The sequence below is a fragment of the Phallusia mammillata genome, chromosome 4, assembly GCF_965637545.1.
Source record: "Phallusia mammillata chromosome 4, kaPhaMamm4.hap1.1, whole genome shotgun sequence".
Classification (NCBI taxonomy): domain Eukaryota; kingdom Metazoa; phylum Chordata; class Ascidiacea; order Phlebobranchia; family Ascidiidae; genus Phallusia; species Phallusia mammillata.
In genome coordinates, this window is record NC_137255.1 from 27742147 (window position 1) to 27765389 (window position 23243).

Sequence of the window (23243 nt, forward strand, 5' to 3'; positions counted from 1 at the left end):
TATGGTGTTAGTAGCTCCTGCATATACGTTTGATCATTTTCACCTAATTGTTCCTTTTGGTTATTATAGCAATGCCGCAAAGTTAAAAACAATCGGACCGCATTTGATCGTTTATCAACAGTTGCATTTATGTACAACTGGACGAGGCCAGTCATAAAAAAACGAACGAGTCTTTTTTACCCATCCTGGACCTTGTCACTTTAACTAATCTCAGTGTTTACGAAAACATTTTATTCTGCAGGTTTACCACTACGATTTCGAGACCAACTTTTGCAATCTAGGTCCAACGAAATGTGGTCATTACACTCAGCTCGTGTGGGCGGAAACATACAACATCGGTTGCGCCATGACTCTCTGTTCGTGAGTGCATGGGACTGTCGTTTTGAGATAGGAAGGGAATAATCATATATCAGCTATATAAGAAAGAGCAATATAATTGCTGAGTTGTGAAAGAACACATAGCGACACCAAGCGAAATAAACTCAACCTAACTTAACTCGTGCAATTCTTCAATATTTAGTGACAATGACCCTAACAAATGAGTGTAAATAAATTACATTCGCCTAATAGTTTTGCAAATAACAATTTAAGTGGTGTATTATGATTTAAAAAATTAAGTTGGAACGTTACGTATGGATCTGTTCATAAGTTTAAGCATTTGTTAAAACGTGTACAATAAAGCATGTCGCGTTTTTCGTCCATTTGGGCCGTTATTTTTATCATTAAAAAAATGTTTCTGTACATTGCCATTGCTCCGTGATGTTTTTTTTAAAACGTACAATGTTTTGCACTTAGATTTATTTCGGGTCTATCGGTGAGAGGAATTATGTTCAGCTGCTACTACGGACCTTCAGGAAACGTCTAGTAAGTTTCTCTCATATATATTCATGTTTTTTATATTGCAGCGCTGAACAGTATCATAAATGATACGCCCAGTGTTTTTTTAAGGTGTTTAAGGTGTTCAGTGTCAAATTTCTCCAGCGGTTTCCCAAAATTTCCCCAAAAAAATTTGTTCTGTGATTGTGCACTGCCAGTAGCCTAATAAATAATTCGTTTAAGCAAATATGGCTATTTTTGGTATTTAAATGAAACACTTGCGGTCTCTTAAAACTACTTAGCGGTCACCCAAACCAAACCTAAAAAAAAAACCTGGATACGCATATAGACTATGGGCCAAGTTGTGTTAAAGAACACTCATCCATGACTTTAGGCACTAACATATTGAATTTCAAATAACTGTTTGGTCATGTTGTGACGATTGTGCAATGAACGCCAGAGTTGTAAATCAGGCCGTTAGCCACAAATCAACTTTATACTGCATTGGATTGGAACCTAAACATCTTATGACGTAACAATGCTTCAGGTGGTTGCTGTCATCACGCTATGTTTAACCAACAGTCCCCTGTGGCTTTTGGGTGCTATGGTGTGATTTTTTAAACGAGGTAATTTCTGTTTTAGAGAAATTACATTAAAACGTCTCAACAGTTCTTGATGTGCCATTAATAGACAGCGCTCAACACGAATTACCACAGTAAGGATATTTGACCTCACTAGTTTGCCTACACCGTTTCTTTTTCTTCAGTGTAACTTGTTTGGGGCCTGATTTTATACTCAGCCACATTCGAGCACTTGCGAATATCTAACAGCAAATTATGTGAAAATGCTTACGGTTTTAACTGAAACAATATATTTATTTGCAGTGAAGAAATAGGAGACGAAGTGATTGCGCGGAGTCCTTACATCGCAGGACCTCCATGCAGTAAATGTGGATATGATGAGGAATGTGTAGAAGGGAAACTTTGTGCCCCAATATTTGACGGCTCAATACGTGGACCTACAGACGAAACAACGCCACAAGGTTAGATGTGTTTCTTCATCAGCTTTACACACCACACGTAACATTATACAGTCAAACTTCGATACTATGCCACCTTGATATTATGCCACCCTCGCTACTATACCACTTTTGATCGTCACCAACTAAATTCAATAGAAAATATATTTACTATGCCACCCCTTACCCTTGATACTATGACACATGAGAGTACAGTATTACTGTATTAACGGTCTGGTTCCGGATTAAAAATTGGGCCTTCTGATAATTTTCGGTTTGAGCTCATGATAAAACAGAGAAAAAATGAAAAACAAATCATTGAGTAAATATACGTGTTCATGTTAAGAGGTTTCACGGCTTTGCAGCGAGTTATGTAAACGCCGTTCCGTGCTTGTGTCACAACAAAACTATCAGATCTTGTTTGTTCTATGCACGATCTAGCCGTTTTTTGTAATAAATTATACTGTATACTATACCTTATACCAGGCCTGTCAAACTCGCGGCCCAGTCAACAGCAATTGTAATATTTTGTCCGATTTTTATCTAATTATACTAAATTTTTCTTACTTTTCAAAGTGAAACGGTGAAACCTATTATTTAAACAGACATTTACCGAAATTGAATTTATAGATACAAATCCATATGTTATGAATAGAAACGATAGTAATTAAAACTCCTTTGCCAAAACTTTTGATTTTCAAACTGCCCTAAACAGATTTTGTGTTACTGAAAATAATATTACCAGGCTAGCAGCCATATGCGTCTGACTTTTGTAAGCCTATTGTGTGCAAACAATGCGAAAAACAGGTATGAAATGCGTCACAATATAGATTATGACGTAATAAACAGTTAAAACTGATCTTCACATTGTGCAGCTCAATTTGTGCATCAAGTTGGAAATTAATCTGGGTTTTGGGGGGGTCAATGGTATATATATATATATATGATATAAACCTTTTTCTTTACCAATTTTAAAAACAAAAACCAGCAGATAATTGGCGGCTGTTGGTGAAATAAGGATTTGCAATGCGGCCGTCGTAGCGAAAAGGTTGTTTAAGTGTATAAAACTAGATTAAAAATCACATGCGGCCCTCGGCATAATTTTCTAAACCGAACGCCACGAGTTTGACACCCCTGCCTTATACTGTATACTGTAATAAATTACAATCGTACAACACAACGTGGCATTACAGTACATTGTCACGTCACAAGGCTATTTTTACATTCAACCCTCGGTATTATGCCACCCTCGGTACTATGCCACTTTCTCTCGGTCCCAAAGGGTGGCATAGTATCGAAGTTTGACTGTAGTGAAAAAGGTGACGATACTGTACAAATGGTAAATTGTGTTAATTGGTGACAAATGACAATTGAGGTCGAGTACTAAAATGGTGACGATGACAAAACAAAACGATGGTATAATCACGTGATAAAGTCACTGGTATGATATTCGCGCTTATTTTTAATGCAATGTACCATACTCCACAAATTTATTCGATGGGATAAGTTTGACGTGATTTTAGGCTAAATTTAAGAAGAAAAATTAGTGTAAACCTATTAGGAACTTACTTGCTGGTAAATTTTGTCTTAATTTTTACTAAAAGCTAAATGACGAAACGGTTCATTCTCAAAAACAGGGAGTCGAACCGGAACTGAACCCGAACCCGCGAACCGGTTTGAGCGGTTAATTTCATTAAACCCGAACCGAACCCGGACCGCTAATTACGATTTTCTAAAAACCCTAACCGGAGTTGAACCCTATATTTTGTTTGGCGTTGGACCCGAACCGGAACTGAACCAGTAAAAAATGCAGTCTGTTTTGTATTTGGCGATTGTTTTTCAAAATAGCGCACTTAAGAATACGCGAGATAACACTGATAGGGCGTGTCAAAAATAACAGTGCAAGGTCAAAAATCTTGTGGGGTTTGATAAGGCCAGGAAGATGATAGGTAGAATTAAATTGAAACGAATGAAAATTTGAACCGGTTTAAAAACCGCAAACCGGTTCGGACCGGATAATTTGTCCAAACCTGAACCGAACCCGAACCCGAACCCTTAAAAACAAAACGAAGTGAACCCGAACCGAACCTGAACCCGTATGACAAGCGGTTCGACTCCCTGCTCAAAAAGCAGGGGTCACCAATTTTTTTTACAGCGGGCTGGATAACATTAAAAATGGCATACGAGGTCCACATGGTTTACAAGCCCTAATGCAGCGACATTCAAGAGCTACAATGTTGTAGGGTCAGATAGTGCTTCTGTCCAATAGTAAAATTATGTGGAATAATAGACTCTTTTCTGGAAATACTCATTTATTCAATCACAATTAACAAACGAAAGGCATTTGTTCGCGCACAATAAGGAAGTTATTGTTACTTTTAGCTATTGTTTGTGATATAACAAACTGCTTTCGGCCATTTTTATGCGTCCTGTGAAATTAGGTGAAAACATTCCTACATGTTGTTGCGGGAATACTTTTGCAACAAATTTACTTACAACGGGTAACTGAAGCTTTTTTTCAGATATATATTTATATCAAACGCCTTCGCGAGCCGTAATTTTATTTTAAAGGGTAATGTAAAAATTTTGTTTAAACTTCTATGTAACGTCCAAACCACAAAACCGGATATTTGGCAAAGTTTTAGCTACAAAGTGCGCAGATTAAGACATGGCCTAAAAGTTTTCAAGTGTCTGTCTAGACAGGAACGTTAATATACTGACAGCAATGTACATATAATGTGTTTCAAGCTGCTTTGATGTTTCAATTTGTTATTACAATGCTTGTTCAAAATCGCACAAGTTGCCAAAACAGTGTGAATCATGCCTACGTGAAAATCTCCGCAAAAAGTGCCTGACGATTTGTCATCTAACTGTTTTAATCTGTTTGTGCATGTTTGTGTCTTTCATGAAAAAAGTGGTATTATCTTGCTTGTCTAATTAGTATGCAATTTTGTAGCTTAAATTAACCTACATTTACTAACATACTCAAGAAACAAAACATACATTATCTGGACCTTCAAAATCATAGTATGCCAAAGGCCTAATAACCGCATCAAATCAAGAATAACCGTCTATCTATGCAGACCAGCGATCACGGCACACTCATAAATAAACCGCAGAGCGCCAGGCCCATTTAAAGGCGCTCTACTGAATCAGCCGGTCACCAAGCATTCACCACCATATGGCAAAGCGTAGGCTAGAAAAATCTTGCTTTCGGTGGGATTCGACACTACGACGAAAGTCTTTCCGGTTTCCGGGACTCGGTTTCTACCAACTGAGCTTAAGTTAAAAGTTTAATTACATGCACCGTTGCCTACCTCGTATGATGCACATGTCAGCTTCGGAGTAGAGCAACGGTCACCAGACTACAACGAAGTCATTTCATCCGGCCCGCGACAGTATTTTTCATACAGTAACTATCGACTTATAGGGATATTACAACAATGTTTTTATAGCAAATCCCACTTGAAAACCGCTGGTGCCATATCATAAAGACTTACTCCATTAAGATCCTTTAGAAGTTTCAATTTTTTGTTCAATGTTTTGTAGCGACAACGGATCTAGATCAAACAACAGTCGTAACAACTGTTGAATCACCAACCACGCAAACGACAACTCAAAAACCGCCAAGTTCACCGCCCACCGATGGAACTTGCCTCACAGCTGCTGGATATGAAGCAGATTACAAGTTCGTAACATATTTATTGTTTCGGATTTTGTGTTGTGTTGTGCAAATTGAAGCGGTAGAGGTACTCACACCATACCCTACGGGAGATCCACATTTAGCTAATTTTTGATAGGTGGCGCAAAGAGCACTTTTCACATTTAAAACGTTATATCTCCCAAAATTCTCACAGTCACGGCTATTAGGGTCGGGGTAAGGCATTAGCCTTTAAATTCAATAAAACTAGCTAAAGAACTTAGTTACTAATGTAAAATTTTCAAGAGTTAGGCTATAAGTCTGTCTGATAACAACAGAAAAGAATAGTACAAAACATTACACCAGTGACACAGAATCAGGAAGCGGTCGTGAAAACCTCACGCTTGATACATAAATGCGGCAATGTAAACACATAAATGGTTCTCTGAAGTTAAAAAACGCAGCAGCCGCACCTTCAAGACAACTTTAACAACTAACATTTGACAGAGGAGGTGGTATACCACCGAGATTATAGAGATTATAATCTCTTTGGAGTGGCGCAAAGGGCAACTGGATTTTGTTTGTGTCATATAAAATCACTGGCGGTTTAATAAATTGCAATCCGTTGCAATTCGGCACAAGCTTGCCTTGGGATAAGATTGTGAGATTATGACTATTATTCGCACAAACGTAACAAAGACGGTATGGCAACCCCGTACATAGGCCTTCAGAAGTTACACATTATTAATTTGAAGTTTTTTGTGCTTTTGAAAGTTCTCAAAAAGGTTTAATTTAACAAAGGAAGTGAATATTCAGGTTATGTTACTATAGTGTGAAGTAGTTTTTCAAACAGCTTCACCTATTTTTTTCCGTCATGAAATGTTTGGATATGGTCCATTGGGCGCAAAGATTCACGACGTTGATGTAATTCGGAATCTGCGGCGCACCTGTGGGGATGTGACTGAACGGTCAAATCACAATAACAGTCGTTACAACTAACTCTAGCATGTTTTACGCTCTGCTAAGTATGCGTTGGGCGTGAAAGCACAGAAAAAAGTTCGTTCAATTTTAGTTCAACCCATTATCTCAATCCAAAAAATGACAGTGCATTGCGCAACCGTTTACAAATCGTTCCTTTTGATACGTCCTATAGCTGTTGTCTCGTTTATCTTCAGTACATTGTTCTGAAATCAATAAAAATGTTTTTTTCGAACCAGTTCGCTTCGGGTTTCGGCTTCCTAGAGGTAGCAACAAGTTTTTTGCTCAGGGAAACGCAAGTGATAAACGCGTTTTCCTGATTTTTTTTGCTGGAACAAATGTTTGATGCAAGACAATTCATAAAAGAAGATATTTACTTTTCAGGCGATGGCAAATTGCGATGGACAAATGGGATGAGGCAATGGAAAAACTGGACGTTGGAAATTGCTTGTAAAAAAAGTTATTAAAGGAAGAAAAAATAGAACCATAATGAAACATCCCTTATTAGTTCCATGTAGTTGTAAATCATTTTTTTAATATAGTTTGTACATTTGTGTATTTTTTTAGCGTTGCGTAGTAATGAAACTTTACCATTTCGTCCAACTTACGACCCCCTTTCCAATTTTTAACTTGAAAACCTGTAAAATTTCAAAAAGGGAACTCCCCGTACTTATTCAAGCGTTTCTGATTCCTGTGATATTAAAAAATCGTTTTTATTTGTTCGTTGTTTCGTGAATAAATTATCGAGCAAGGCTTGCAAATCTAAGTAGTTTCAAAAGCTGCCATCAAACATGGATAGTGAAGGTGTTCGTAAGAGACAAACCCGACACGAAGGCGCAGAACGAAAACAAGACACTAGAGAAATTAGGAATGGAAATAAAAGTAAGTCTTAAGTCAATGTAAAACTATTTGTTTTTTATGTGATGAATGGTTAAAGTTTAACCATTAAACTCATAACGTAACTCTTGACAAATGCAATAGGCAACAGAACTGTAAAACAACCTGGACGTTAAGCCAATTAGTAAAATAACAGATAAGTTTTTGCTTCTGTTTGAAATAAGCTATTCAGAATAATATAGCCTACTGTTTCCAAACTGTTTAAAATAGGTAAATCGAATCCGATTTTTTTTCTGATTTAATTTTTGCAATATCAAACAATGGGGCCCAATAGGTATTAGTGCAGCAGCTCCATCTTCAAGACGTTTGCAACTAACACATGACAGAGTAGGTGGTAATCATGCTGGACAAATGAGCTGCATGAAGCGCAATGTGATTTCTATATGTGCAGATGCAAAACCATCAGCGGTTTATTTATTACATCCTCTTTTATTTTGTAACAAGTTCTTCGAAAAATGTGCCGCTTAGCATTTATCTGAACTGTGTTTCTCAAGCTATTGGCTGCGGTCACAAAATCAACAGGATTTGTCACTTGTGTATAACAAAGAATGATCTTTTTACATGTATGTGTTGTAAAATCATTGTCTGACTCTCACACACAAGTTTTACACAACAAAAACACACAAATATTTCTAAAGCTTGCAAACATGATAGTATCTGAAATAAGCTATTGCTGCCAGGCATAAGAAATTTGTCCTGCAAGTTATGTCATTATCCTGATGAAGGCGTCTTGTATAGGACGTCGAAACGTCGATTGTTTACAATAAAGCTGCTGGATGAGCAATACTTGATCATGATAGTATCTGAATACTATAATCCAGTTTATATGTTTTTCTGGATTCTGGTTACTTTCAGATGCAAATTATTTGGATTTAGTATTTACAAGTGTCATGTAGTAACTTATGTAGTGCACATGTGAACATCATTAAATGAATTAGTTGATAAGCACAGCTTTTAAAACTAGCAAATCAGTGCCAACTTCGCCACAAATTCAAGTTTTATTTTTGCATTAACAGATCCGAGAAAGCCAGTTTGTAAGATTCTAGTTGGGCTAACTAACCCCAGATTAAGCACAACTGTCTCTAAAACCTGTTGCTTTCTTGTAGGGGCTACCCAAAGCAGCAAGTATCAACCCAAGCAACTTTTATCATCTGCACAATGGGCTTTCATGACAGGATTATTTTATTTCTCCATACTACTGCTTGTCTGGTTGTCTATTTCCCATCTACCCACTCCTAAGACAGCAGAAAACACAAAACCACAAGATTTCATTGAAGAATTAGCACGGTAATACATTTTTCAAAATATGCTTTTTATTCAGGACATGGGAATGTATTAATTTCATCTATTGTTTTTCTTTTTCTGTCTAATGCAAGTTTGGTAAACGTTTTGGTAAATAAATAGAGTTTAAAGTTATTCAAATTTACACACATGGTACATTTGGTCCTTATTGATTTAAACCTTTGTTAACCAAGCTATTTACCCACATATGTTTTTCATTTGTGGTTTTCACTGGCATATTTTATAGCAGAAAGTATAGTGTAGTGCTAAATGACAATTTTGTCATGGTTTCTCTTATTTATGTTTTGATATCAAGGCTTTTTATCCTGCAGACATAGTGTGTTTTAATGCACGGCCACTAAAGTTTATTAAATCTCAAAAGTATCTTCTGCCGGTAATGGCCCGCTGTACAAACTGACTTAATGAACTTGTAATATCTTTAGAATTGAACCCACAAACAAATCCTTTCTTTACAGCAAACATTTGCTTAAGTTTGTGAGCTTGGGCCACCGACCTGCTGGTAGCACCGCAAATGAAGTTGATTCTGTCAAATACATCCTGCAACAAGTTTTAGAAGTTAAACAAATTGCTCCTCCTTCAGTAAAACTTGAAGTTGATGTCCAAAAACCAACAGTATGTATATAATTTTTAGGCTTATGTGCCATTATCTAGATGTTTTATTTACTTTCATTTGTTTTGCCACAGGGTTCATTCAGTATCAACTTTCTAAGTGGTTTTGCAAGTTACTACACCAACATCACCAACACAGTGGTCAAACTTTCACCTGCCGACCACGATTCAGGTCCAGCTCTTTTGCTCAATTGTCACACTGATTCAGTCGTCGGATCTCCAGGTAAATTGGTTTTGTCAAAATTTTTCTATTTTTTGTATGTATAAATTTATGCATAACTATCTGCATTTCTGATCAATAAAAAATGTACTTGTATATATATATATAGTAAATACTTTGCAATTGCTTTGTAGACGCCTCCAGTTAATATGTTTTCACTATATGGAAGCTCTCTGGCAGTTTTGTGTGTAAACAGATACTTTTCAAGTTCATTTCTTTGTCCTTTTTCCTTTTTCAAGCTAAAAGCTTGTAGTGGGTGTAAGCCTAGGACAGAAAGTTACATGATTGAAAAAAAATTCTTACCTAACCTTTCACAGTACGCCGGGCCTATTAAAGGCATTATACCGAATCAGCTGGTCAAGCTCCACTTGGGAGACTAGCTGATTCAGTATAATGCCTTTAATAGGCTTGGCGTACTGTGAATTATCGATAAGTATGCCGTGATCGCTGCTCTGCATCGACGCTTCAAGGCTGATCCCAGTATGTATATATTCATCTTAGCTGCATGATACGGACTGGCGATCCCCTACTATAAAGCTGACATGTGCAGCATACAAGGCAGGCAACGGTGATTGTGATTCGACTTTCGGCGGTTTCTCCACTGAGCCTGTGTAGCTCAGTTGGTAGAGCGCGAGTCCCAGAAAGACTCCTGTCGTGGGTTCGAATCCCACCGCAGGCTAGATTTTTCCAGCCTGTGCCTTGCCATATGTGTATGCTTGGGAGACCAGCTGATTCGGTATAATACCTTTAATAGGCTTGGCGTACTGTGAATTATCGATAAGTTTGCCATGATTGCTGGTCTGCATCAACGCTTCAGGGCTGATCCCAGTATGAATATATTCATCTTGGTTGTTTGTAATATTTATATTTTCTGTGGATGATTTTTTTAAAAAAAGGTACTTATAAATGTACTATATTCCAAAAAAAGCTTTATGTTATATATATATATTTATTTGTTTTTGTTGTTGTAAAAAATATTTTTATGTCAGGTGCGAGTGATGATGCAGTTGCTTGTGCAGTTTTGTTGGAGGTTTTGCGTGCTCTCGTAGCCGACAAAGAAACTCCACTGCGACATACAGTGATCTTTTTATTCAACGGAGCTGAAGAAAATATCTTGCAAGCGAGTCATGGATTTATTACGAAACACAAATGGGCAAAACATGTAAATAAATTGTTATTATACTTAGCTATTGTTTTGATGAAATGAATGCTGCATTAATGTGAACATAGTGACACTGAGTAGCTGTTTGGTTACCATGTAGTTGCTTGGCCATTGTGTTTCCAATTTCTCTTTGGTTAATGCCTAGTTTTAGCATCAAAACTGTTTGGTGAGGCTTTTGTAAATGTCAACAACTGTCAGCCACTACTAGTCTATACAGATACTGTGTTGCTACCAGCTGCACTGATAGGACCTTGAAGTTAAAAATAAATATGCCGTTGTTTTAGTTTCTAGTCATATCTAATTATAAATCTTTATGCATAATGTTAACTAGCGCCAGCTGGACTTTGGACCTAAATTAGTGGCTGGACCCTTCCTTTTTAGTGCAAACAACAAACTAAAAAATCATTGTTGGCTAGTATTAATGTGTAGATGCCACCACTGACTTTTGTAATCAAATTTCTAAATCATGATGATTGCAGTCAGGGTCAGCCCAATCATTATTAAATTAATGCACAAATCTGTAAGTAATATTACTGATTTTAAATTTTCTTCCACAAAAACAAACTGTTTGGAGACATAGCACCCAAAAAGTTTGCAAGTCAAGTTTAGGTTTTTCAACTTGGTGAACGAATATAATGTACAATTGTACAAAAACGTTAGTTTTTACTTTGTACTCCCCTTGTTTACTAGTGGGTAAGAAAATATCAAAATGTATTTGCTATGAAAAAATTAACAAAAATCCATCAGAAATACTGATGAGTTTTACAAAAATCCAACAAAACATCCATCAGAAAATAGTTCTTTTTTGCAATAAACAAAATTTTTGTGACACAAATAAAATTATCTTTATGACCCCCCCTTCGAAGTATGTTCAACGCTATGTTAAGAAACAGTGCATTAAAATAAACAAGCCAGAAATAGCTACACAACACAAACAGTTGTTTAATTTTTAGGTGAAAGCTTTTATCAATCTGGAAGCAGCCGGAGCTGGTGGAAAAGAAATTGTATTCCAGACGGGCCCCGAGAATCCGTGGTTATTAATGTCATGGATAGAACACGCTCAACATCCATTTGGGACAGTTTTTGCACAGGAGTTGTTTCAGAGCGGGGTTGTGCCATCTGATACTGATTTTAGGCAAGGCTTTGTGGATTTTATTCAACTACACTTAGCTCTCAGGTTTTTTTGTACCTGATTTGTGCTGTATAGTTTAGGTGTCAATTTTGTGAACTGCTGCATATTTAGCTAAAATGTTGTTGGCAAAGAGCGATATCTAGGACTAGAAAATATTTTCCTTAAAGTGGTTTACAGTAGGGATGGGCTGAGCCGAGCCAGAACCCGAGTACTCGGTACCGAGCATCACTGTTTTTGATGCTCGGTGCTCAACAGAGCTGTTGCACAAACTGACCCGAGCATGAAATTTGCATATTCATGCCCTGCTAACATACAAACTAGTGTCTAAAGCAGGGTTATTCAACGGGGGTAACTTCGTCCACCGAGGGGGCGATGGGGACAATTTTCGTAGTTAGGGGGCGATTTGACTGTAAAGGGGGGCGATATCGAGATAACTAATTCTTTAGATATACACATGAACTGACTCAGCTAACTTTAACTTATAAGCAGATTTTATTCGTCTTGCAAACACCATGGATACGGGGTGCTTTAGCTTGAACATGCTGCTATTTGAATACATTGTGTTGGCGGGCGATTGTTTTATTTTTTGCGAGCAATGTTGGGCATTTAATTTTTCACAAAGGACACTTTATTGAGGTTATGTATGGTGACGGTCCATACTTTTGAAATACAACGGTAACGAGCTTTCCCTCGAGTTGGTTTTGCTTTCATACTTTTTATAGGCCCACTGGCGTTTCCCAAACTGTAAGTATTTGTAACATTTAATTAGGTAAACCCAGTGTTAGTTGATGTGAAATGTATAGGTTTCTCCTCTGCCGAATAATGCCCCATTATTTTCAACAACAGAAGTCGATTGTTTGCGCATAATTGTAATATTATCCTATCTATGATGTAACAAATTTTCCTCAGCTGCATTAGAATTGCCTGAAATAGATCCTGCATGTCGTAGTAGCAATTAAATTAGGGTTTAACTGTTAAGTGAAGCTTTTGTGTTGCTGGGTTTTTAAATCTAATTAAATCTAACTGCCCACATCTGCTCAAAAGGCTTTTATGCAAAATCTGCTCAAAAGGCTTTCATACAAAATAACAATCTCATAGGGGGCTATTTTGATCCAGTGCCCTTGAAAGGGGGCGATTACGCTAAAAAGGTTGAAGACCCCTGGTCTAAAGGGTATCCAAGAACAAAAATGACTTTTTTTTAATGGCCAGATGGTGTAAAAATGCGTAGTTTTGGAGCCTGTGCAGTTGAATACACTGCTGGTGATGTAAGGGACCATGGAAAGCCACAAAACTAGCGTTGATTCTCTTGCCTCACCATACATTGTTTTACCTAAGCCTATTTTCTAGAATCTTCCGCGATTATGGCAAAGTGCCTGGACTTGACCTGGCTTATGTGAGGAACGGATATGTTTATCACACCCAGTATGACAATGCTGACATGATTAAGCCTGGTTGTGTACAGAGAGCAGGTAGGTTTTGTGGAAATGTTTAAGACGAAGTTTGATGACCAAAATATCTGAAAACATTCTAGATTCTCAAATTTTTTTATAAACCTTTACCAAACTTCTGTGAGAAAAAAAAGTGTAGTGACATATTTAAGTGTCAAACATTTTGGCAATGGCTTGTGCCTTTATCAGGTAAAATATGTGACTGCACATTGGTTTTAAAGGAACAAAAAATATTTACACTCCGAGCATAAACCTGACATAGCAAATGCCTTTTATTTATTTATTTGAGGCACATACTTTGAAAATGGCCATAATTAATGTACAACATAATGGATGAGGTAAGAACAGTTGGAACATAGATGCTTTACACTTGTATTGGCAAGTTTTGTTTATTAATAGAACTTTCTAGCAATATACAGCTGAATTAATAATAGGAAATACAAAACAAGTTTCATATACCTGTGTAATTACCAGGTTGTGATTTTGTCAGCTATTGCAGCACACTGATCTATAAATCATAGTAGGCCAGGTGTATTGAAGGCGTTATACCGAATCAGCCGGTCACCATGCATTCCCACATTGCAATGCATAGACTAGAAAGACTTCTGTAATGAATTCCATATGTGAATGCTTGGTGACAATCTGATTTGTTATAATGCTTTTAATGGGCCTGGTGTACTGTGATTTTAGCAAACTGTACAAACACGTGGCAGTGTATTTTATAAGCTTCATAGCAGCACCTGCCTTAACATTGTAAATGTAGTTATGTCCCTGTAACGAAACCAGACAGAAAGCTTTCGTTGGGGAATACTTTTGATTACCTTTTAAAAGTGCTACCAATTATTTCTTTTCCAAGTTCTTGCAGAAAAGCAGAAGCCGTAGCAGTTCTTTAATTTAAAGCAGTATGATTGAGAAATTTTGACACAATGTTACCTACATTTTCCAGGTGACAATATTCTTTCTGTGGTGAAACATCTTGTCAAGTCACCAACTTCTTTGTTGAGTAAAAGTGACGACTACAAACACGGAACAGCTGCTTTCGCCGATTTTCTTGGAGTTTACATGTTTTTCATCCCATTTCGATTACTCAGTATCCTGAATATTGCCTGTTGTGCTGCCACCTTTATCTACATATTTCGACGGTTTGCTTCATTCAGTGCTGAAGGAGGTAGGTTTAACTCAGTGGTCTCCAATATAGACTTTATCTGGGGCAACTAACTTCCTGAAAGCCACAACACCAACATACTTGTCAGTAAAATACCTCAGTTAAACCAGATTTTGTTAATCCAAATGTAGAAAAATAATAATTTACAAGATAGTAAGACCCTATTTAAGTTTGTACCTTAAATAAATGTTATTTTTGTAAAAACACCAATACAAAAATACAAAACATTTTATTGATCAGCCCTTAAGCATGCATACAGACCAGTGATAATGGCCTGGCTTCTATGCAATGGTGCCTTCCAGTGTTTTTTTAAGGTGTTTTGGGGGACCGAAACGGTCACCCAAATTTCTCCAACGGTTTCCCAAAATTTGGACTTTGGATTTTTTGGTATTTAAATGAAACATTTGCAGTCTCTTAAAACTACTTAGCGGTCACCCAAACCAAACCTTAAAAAACCCTGGTGCCTTCAGTAGACCTGGCGTTCTATCATTGACACATGATTTGATGCATATGTTTGAATATCTAAAAAATTGCAACTTATTATTCCAGGTGTTGATGGCTTAGCTTCGGCTGGCTTGTATGGAAAACATTTGATAAAAGCCACAGCAGCGGTTATTTCATCATTAGTTGCCAGTATACTTGCATCCTTGTCCGTAGCTGGGGCTGTTATGTACTTTGATCGATACATGCCATTTTATTCTCAACCTGTACTGGCCATGTTTCTGTACATTCCACCATCTTTACTTGCAATTCTGGTTGTGCATTCCAGTGCCAATAAATACTTGTTTAAGGTTAGTACACAGGTATTTTTTGTTATTGTTGCTCATTTGTGAATGGCATATTTTTTGGGAAAACAATGTGAAAATGTGTGGCAAAATCGTGCTATATAAGGTGTAACTATGAATTAAAAAAGCCTTAGCCTCTTTCGTTCGCTTTTCCTCTTTTGTTTATATTATTGTCGTCTATCATTTATCTGAAAATATGTTTATTTCTCGTATGGTGACACGACAAAGGACAGTTTTCAGTTTCCGGACTAGCGTCTGATTGTCGTAAAATAATAATAAAAAAAACAACTATGAATTAACAGATAAACGTATTAGTAGCATTTAAATATTTTTTAAGTTTTATTAATTAATTACCTAATTAGGTCCTAAACAGTTAATCTGTTTAAAACTATAAGGTCTTGCCTCATGTCTTTTGTGGATTTATGTTGTTTAAATATTCTAATAGCTTGTACAAATGTTTTTTGAAATCTAAATCTTATAATTTGTTTCATTTCATGAAATTGTTTTAGTATCAGCTTTAAAATTAAATAAAAAGAACTACTGTGTTGTACAGATTAAGAACCCTTGGCAGACAGAGACCATATTTTTCGATGCAGCACTTTTACTTTGTGCAATTATCCTGTTCGAACTCAATCAACTTCAAGTCCAATCCAGCTTCCTTCTCATGTTTACTATGGCGCCTCTAGTGTTGGGTCGATGTTATTTGTTTGGAAAAACATTTTCACCCGAATCGGGTATATTCAAGATTATGTTTAAATACTCTCATTAGTTTTAATAAATCTAAAATTATTGTAATTGTAAACCCTTGCATATGTAGCATGCAATTACAATGAAAGTGCAATGATTTTCGATCTTGTTTGTTTGGTGAAGGCTATTGTACCCAACCAGTGGTCCTTTTAAATAAAAAGTGTTTTATGAAAGGTCTATCATAAATATATACCTTTTTCTGGAGTGATGGGGTCGGAAACCTTTCATATCTTTCTCTTTATTATTGATATCTGCTGGCACAAACCACTATTATTTTAGAAAAACGTTCGCACGTGAGGTCATTAACACATGGAAACAACAAGTAAATTGGCATGCGTCGTATAAAATGTTACCGACCCCTGGGGTACAGTCTCATCATCTGTATGCAAATAAACAGATTATGTGTTCAACCAGTATACAATTATGTGTTCTGGATTAACATTTCAGGTTCTTCTCCTGGTATAAAGATGCTGCTTCATCTCTTGCTGCTCATCTTCCCAACCATGATGCTCTTCTCTCACTTCTTCGTCTTGCTCGATATGTTTATCCCATTATGTGGACGTGCAGGAAGCATCGTGCCTCCTGATTTGATCATTGCATTTCTAACTGCTTTTGTTACATCAGTGGCAGTGTTTTTTACTGTCAGTTTTGTCCATGTGGTCAAGTCAATTCGATGGTAGGTAATTTAGTCTTGTTGTTTTTGTATTTATTAAAAAAAGCAAAATTTACATTAGCTACAGACATTAGTTGACCTATAAGGTCTCATCGGTGCAGCTGGGGACTAGAGATAGGATGCATTGGCTATTGCAGCCATCCAACATTACTTCAGTTTGTTGGGAGTAACAGGCTAAAAAAACATGCCTCACCTATTCTGTTTAATGCCACAACTGGGCATTTTGATTATGCATTGTAACATATAAAAAAATCCAAAGAATAAAAACTGAGGATGTCATTATTATAACGGTGAAACCGATTTTACATTTATTATCTTGCATAATGAAAAACACAGACTGAATTAAGTGTACTGAAAGCTTTAGTTTAGTATTTATGATCCGCAAGTGGACTTGTCTGCAACGAGCATGCTTTGGTTTAGGACTAATTCACAGCTTTAACCTGAAATGAACCAATAGAAAAGGATGCAAGGAAAAAAATAGTCACAACAACTCATCGGAATAAAAAGATACATGAGACTTAATCTGAAAATCTTTAAGCAACTGCCTGTTGCAAGCAGAGAGCAGTGATAATGCCAAAAATTTGAATAATTCATGTTTGCAAGCTAGCATTTCAACAACATGTTTTAATTTTGCAGTGTGCAAGCTGCCCTGTTTGCTTGCATAGCATTCAGCGTTATTTATGCTGTATCCAATTTTGGTTTTCCATACAGTTCAAACCCATCTGCACCCACACCCAAACGACTATTTCTGCAGGTAAACTTTGTATTCTAAACCAAACAAAATGTCTGTCTTTCACAAATATACAGTTACTTGCTTAAATTGAAGTTGTGTAAACACAAGAAAAATCAACCCACTTTTAATGTGCTTTTCTACATATTTTTTAAACCATTTGTGCAATGTGCTGTTGTGCTTATATGACATGATAGATGATAGGTTAGCTGCAGACAATGCAAACATTTTCAACCTATAAGGTTTTATCAGTGCAGCTGGTGACAAGGCATTGTAGACACAATGTGTCATTGCAGTTTGTTAGGAGTATACAAATCTGTTCAATGCCACAACTTCCCAAAGCCACAGAGGAACTGGCTCACGATGCACAAACAATTACTTAAGACCAAGGGCAAAGTGTCACTATAATAATAAACTAGCCTATACTGCCATTGCCTTACAAGGTAGCACTGATAACATTTTTTGAGTTCAAACAGTATGTACTCCTTGCATTTAAATTGTTTGTTTAAAGTATTGATTAGCTTGTTAAGATTGGTTTTCATAAAGAATATCTTGTGTTCTTTGTCTATGTGTTGATTTATAAAAATATTTCTATTTTGTTTTTTCCTAAAATGTCAGAAGGAAAAGGCTACCAGACTAATGCCCTTATGCAGTGTTGCATACAGATCATGTTTTTACTATGTTGTACTGTGGCAAAAATTAAATGTTGCAACCTTTACCCTTTGAATATGTAAATGAAAGTAACCACCCTATGACATGTAGTCAGCATTAAAAAGACAATTTTACAATGCCACTACCTGTAGGCGCCCACTTGCTAAAATGGGCAGGGAGAGGCAGAACGTCGCAAAATATTCAACACTCCTCTATAATGTTTACAGCGATTCTACCTCTGTAATAAATACAAAACATGCTTTATATTTCCAACAAGAAATTGCACTTGCATCTAGCTTAGCCATCATAATAATCATTTACTATGTTTCAAAGTCGTTTGTTACATTTCCTTATAAGTGAGCACCAGTGTCACTACCAGACATTTGCCATTTTTTATGAGATATTTTGGCATGTTTAAAGTGCTTAAATTTTTTTTAGCACACTGCAAGGGATTTTTATGGAACTGATGGAAAATTAACCAAATCAGACTCTGGTCTTTGGGTCAATGCATTTGACTACAATGCTTTCAAGATTAATCTTGGTCCAGAAGTTTTGTTTACAGAACCTGTGCATGAATGTGAAGGTACTGATATCTTGTTTGTATCCTTCTAGTGTACTGTACAGCACAGTTAGAAGTTAATTTCTGATAAAAATGACCAGAAAAGCACAGAATACTTTTTTAGAAGATGTTAAGTTTCCATTTGGTCTTTAATGAAATCCAAAACATATTGAGAAATTAACAATTTTTCGATTGTGTTTTTATTGCCTTTAAGTAGCATTACAATATCTTTCCATAAAATATACTGTATCTAGCAGCAGCAGCATATGTTTGTATTGAGACAGGTTTAACAATTCCAAAAGTATTTTTTTTTATAAAACTGCAACAATGTAGGTACCTATGTGGTGCTCTAATTTTCTTTACAATTTGTCCAGCAGATAAAAAACAAACAAACCTACAAACAGGAAAATGCACATTGTTTGCTGTAAGCTTTTAGTAAAATTAAACCAACATTTTTTTTCTATTTTTCTACAGGCCTATTTTGTCACTGGCCGTTTGTTGTACCAGTTGATAAACTCGTCAAACATCCAAAGTATCTTCCTGCAAAACCTCCAGTCACTAAAAAAATACAAAAGCAACCACTAGTTTTCAGCATTGGAGATCGCAAAGATACTATGATATTAGGTAGGTGAATTAAATTGAGTTAATTTCCAGACTGCATGTTAGTTAAAATACCACTTGCTAGAAGCACTTGCTAACATGAAAAAGTCACCCTATGTGTAATTTACTTAAAAAGTAATAAATAGAAGAAATTTTGTTTTGTTTGTTAAGAAAAGCAATTTTTTGTTCTATTTTTCTATTTTTAGCTGTTTAAACAAAGTGTTAAAAAAAAGATTTTGAAATTCATTTTAAAAATTAACATACATTCTGCCCACAAACCTTTTTAAGCACATGTAGCTACCATAAGTACTACCGTATTTTACGGACCATAAGGCGCAATCTAAATCCTTTTTTTTCCTCATAAATTGATCGTGCGCCTAATGTATGGATCAAGTAGTGCTTAATTGCCTAGGCTACACTCAAAACCAGTACCGATACTATCATTATGTAAATAAACCACCGTCTTACACAAAAACTACGGTAAACGCAACTACCAACTGTGATATTCAGAGCTTTATGAGCTTTATACGGGACTTTACTGAGCTTCATACGGTAACCCATACTCCTTAAAATACGTTGCGTTCTATAGTCCGGTGCGCCTTATGTATGAACAAAAAACTAATCAAAGCAATTTATTGACAGTGCGCCTTATCATCGGGTGCGCTTTATGGTCCGTAAAATACGGTATTTTACACAGATGTAGGTGTCCCAAATTTTTTTTAATACACATCTAGAAAATAAAGTATTTATAAAAATATTTATGCCCCAAAACTAATTTGTGTGTATGTCGGCCACAGCTATTTTTCAAGCATACTTATGGCTCACTAACCATTTTATTTATAGGTATATAAGTACCGTAAATGTTGTTCACACATATTTGTGTACAAACTATTTAGAACCACTTAATGTGGCCAAGCCAGCTATATCGTTAACCGGTTTTGACTGTTTCTTATTAGTAAGATATTTGTATTTTTCAGAAAACTCCACAACCAGAATTTACAAGTCCAGATTTGAATTTACAATGTCTGGTCCAGATCATATGTCACTTTGCTTGGGCCCGTTGTCTTCATCCAATAAAGCAGTTCGACTTTCTGATTGGTCGATTGAAGATGACATTGACTCCGGCCGAGCCAAACCCTCTGCTGTATCTACTGGTTAGATCTTTTTCTACAATCCCTTTATTCATTATTAAATATATGTAACTGTTTGTTTCAATTATAATAAGTCAGGCTTTCCAGATATCTCAGCAAAGAAACAAAGCCATAGAAGTTGCATAAAACAGAATATTTTTCTTATTTGAACAGTGGACAAAACTGGTAAATTAAGTATTGTCAACATCAGTGAATAAATATTTGTAAAGAAAATTGTATCCATTTAAATACACAGCATAGAAAAAAAAGAAAGGATAGGTAATAAATGCATTTTGAGCTACATGTATGGTAAATTTGTTTTAAGTTTATTCAGTGGTACTTTAATTTGACACAAAGTCATTTGTGTAAATAATAGAATAAAACTCATGTAGACAACATTTTTTTCTGATCGAATTGAGAAATATGAGAGTGCAAATAAAATCAGACACCAAGATACAGTTTCAATTGCACTGACAAGTTAATGTGTTGAATACATGATTCCAAAATGTATTTTATATAAAATTGGAAAAGGTTGCAAGCAAAAACTTTGGGACGCCCCGTTTTTGATTCTGTTTAGCTAAAATTAAAAAAAAAATGATTAAAAGTGAATGTAATCTTAAATTTCACAACAGGTGTCCCTGGTCGTTTCTACACTGAGTGGTTTTTCATCTACTACGGTTCCGGTCATCACCAAATGACACCATGGCAGCCATGGTTTGAACTGACCATCACAGAAGACATCAGCAAGCCCCCGGATGGACCTGTTTTGGAAGTTGCAGCGTCAGCACATTACTACTCAGAATCAAATGAAATCCCAGTCCCTTCTTTCACACCAGAGCTAGAGAATGTGATCAGCAAACTTCATGAATGGGTCACACCAGTTTCATGGGCATCGCTGTATAAAAACTACTTGCTTTAACCTATATACCAAATACACTTCTTCTCATAGACTACATAGTAGATACTAAACCATCTGAGTTCATTTAAAATTGGTTCCTTTACAGGTTACGTTTCCAAAGGTTTTGCTGCTTAACTTTGAAATGAACACAGTAAAAATGTAACCTAATCCCTTACAATACAAAGAATTGAATTTGGCTTTTAATGATGTAAAACGGACAAAAAGGCTTTGATAAAAATGTGTGTTGTATTGTTTGTTTGTACTGTTTTTTTCTTTCATGAACAAATTTGTTCAATCAGTGTTTCTAATTCCTACCACAGGAAGGCTATTTTACTATTAGTGATCAAACTGTAAATATAGTCTGCCAAAGAAGTATAAAGTAATTAAGTTGGTTACTATAACATGTCACTCAATTAAATCACATTTTTTTATTGTGGCCTATGCACAAAAAAGTTCCTCACCTCTGCACTATATAAAACTTGTCATTGCACGACAACTGTTGTTAGGGTAATTACTACTATTAGTTTAAATTATTTGTATTGCTCATCTGGGAATGCTTTGTATGTGGTGCTACATATGCAGACAAATCCAGTAAATCGCGTATTTCGTTAAAATGATTATAAACTTAATTACAGGCTAGATAATTTGTCATTTAATTGGATAGAAAAGTTCGCCAAATTGGTTTTGCGATAACTGGATTTGGTTGTACACATAGCGTTGAAATGGACAAAAGCAAAAATAGTGTAATTTAAAATGTTTTTACCACATTACAATTCAAGCGTGTTTTGCCAATGCAGTTGGTAGTTTTCATGTCTTGAATCTATTTTGCTTGTTTCATTGTAGTGTTGCTTTATCTCTGGGACAGGGTATTTAGATATATACAACTTGTTGTAGTTTATTTTTGTTGCTTGTTGTATTGTTTGTATGGATTTTTTTGTTTATGTCAATGTAATAGGCAAATTTCAATCTAAAAACTTTTTAGCTATTGCCACACAAAATAGGGTAAATTGCACCGGGTAATTACATAATTTGTGAGAAAGCATTAGTATCTTATCACTTGTTAATAAAATAGTATGTTTAATCGCATATAAAGCTTAGAAAATTTATTATGCGCCTAACCAAATACATCGTCACTATGTCACCTGTAACATAGTGAAAAAAATTACCCAATAGTGGTCATTTATGTATGTGTTAATAACATTGAACTTTGGGATTCGAATTTTAAAGTGTCCCAAATTTTGGCCTTGTCTGAACCTAGGTAATTTTTTTGAGAAAGCTAGTGCAAGTGTATAGTAACCCGAAAAATCTCTTTGTTTGCTGCTTTGAATACCACAAGGTGTTGTATCGGTTTGTGTCTTTTTGATTTATGCATTTTTCAACTAAACAATGCAAAAACTATCTTGTAATATCTCAAACCTTTGGTAGTGACCCAAAAGTGGGATGTTATTTGATTTGGTTTGATAGTTGATTACTGTAGTTGATGAAACTGTGAACTGAGCATTGTAATTTATTGTATATTCGATTGGCATTTTGGACTTAAATTTTAGCAGCTAAAGTTATTTGATGGATGTCTACATGATGTCACAATACATTTTGGCAAAAATATTGTGTCAAAAAAAAACTTTGATCGCCAAGATTTTGTTATTAGTTATGTCTAATAATTGAGTTGCTGCCAACAGAGGTTGAGAAGCATTGATGCATTTGAGCAAATGCTGCTTTTTGATTGTGTTAAAAATGATTGTTTTTGCACAAATCTTCAGTTTGTCAATCTTAATATTTCTTCATGTTATTGTGGTTGAGATTAAAACCATAGCAATTATGCAATAAAGCTAATTATTTTTATTAGCAAATTGAAACATTATCACCCAAATCGTAATGTTTTATTTTTGTGAATTTCAACACTGTTTTGTTTCAATGGTGACATAGTGTTTTATATTCACTTTCATATTGTTTGAAAAGATTTTTTTTCGAATTGTGCTAAAACTGATGTAGCATAACTGTTTGTTAAAGTATGCTGTGTGTATTAATTTTATGTAATGTGAGCGTTTTTTAGCTATTCTTATATGTTTTTAAAGTTAATTGT

The 23243-nt window shown here is 35.7% G+C and overlaps 2 protein-coding genes and 1 long non-coding RNA gene across 4 annotated transcripts; 2 read left to right on the forward strand and 1 right to left on the reverse strand.

Annotated features, from left to right (window-relative positions):
- Positions 1 to 245: 245 nt before the first annotated feature.
- LOC145223050 (uncharacterized) lies at positions 246 to 7213 on the forward strand. The gene is made up of 5 exons (XM_080089348.1): positions 246 to 360; positions 796 to 864; positions 1701 to 1858; positions 5384 to 5522; positions 6837 to 7213. Exons 1-5 carry the CDS (start codon positions 347 to 349, stop codon positions 6904 to 6906), a joined length of 450 nt encoding a protein of 149 aa, XP_079945474.1. The 5' UTR covers positions 246 to 346; the 3' UTR covers positions 6907 to 7213.
- Positions 1671 to 2359, reverse strand: LOC145223051 (uncharacterized). The gene is made up of 2 exons (XR_013859405.1): positions 2311 to 2359; positions 1671 to 1834 (listed from the first exon to the last, which is right to left on the reverse strand). It is a non-coding gene; the product is annotated as an uncharacterized LOC145223051 (long non-coding RNA).
- LOC145223048 (endoplasmic reticulum metallopeptidase 1-like) lies at positions 7136 to 21539 on the forward strand. Of its 2 annotated transcripts, XM_080089344.1 has the most exons (16): positions 7136 to 7334; positions 8456 to 8636; positions 9107 to 9263; positions 9336 to 9483; positions 10470 to 10642; positions 11596 to 11777; positions 13122 to 13243; positions 14169 to 14390; positions 14937 to 15178; positions 15726 to 15906; positions 16367 to 16595; positions 17229 to 17346; positions 18412 to 18556; positions 19007 to 19156; positions 20110 to 20286; positions 20895 to 21539. In XM_080089344.1, the coding sequence occupies exons 1-16, from the start codon at positions 7244 to 7246 to the stop codon at positions 21179 to 21181; spliced, it is 2805 nt and encodes a 934-aa protein (XP_079945470.1). In that variant the 5' UTR covers positions 7136 to 7243; the 3' UTR covers positions 21182 to 21539. The 2 variants fall into 2 exon arrangements, with proteins under 2 accessions (XP_079945470.1, XP_079945471.1); XM_080089345.1 differs by lacking the exons at positions 7136 to 7334; positions 8456 to 8636; positions 9107 to 9263; positions 9336 to 9483 and adding an exon at positions 10298 to 10376.
- Positions 21540 to 23243: the final 1704 nt, after the last annotated feature.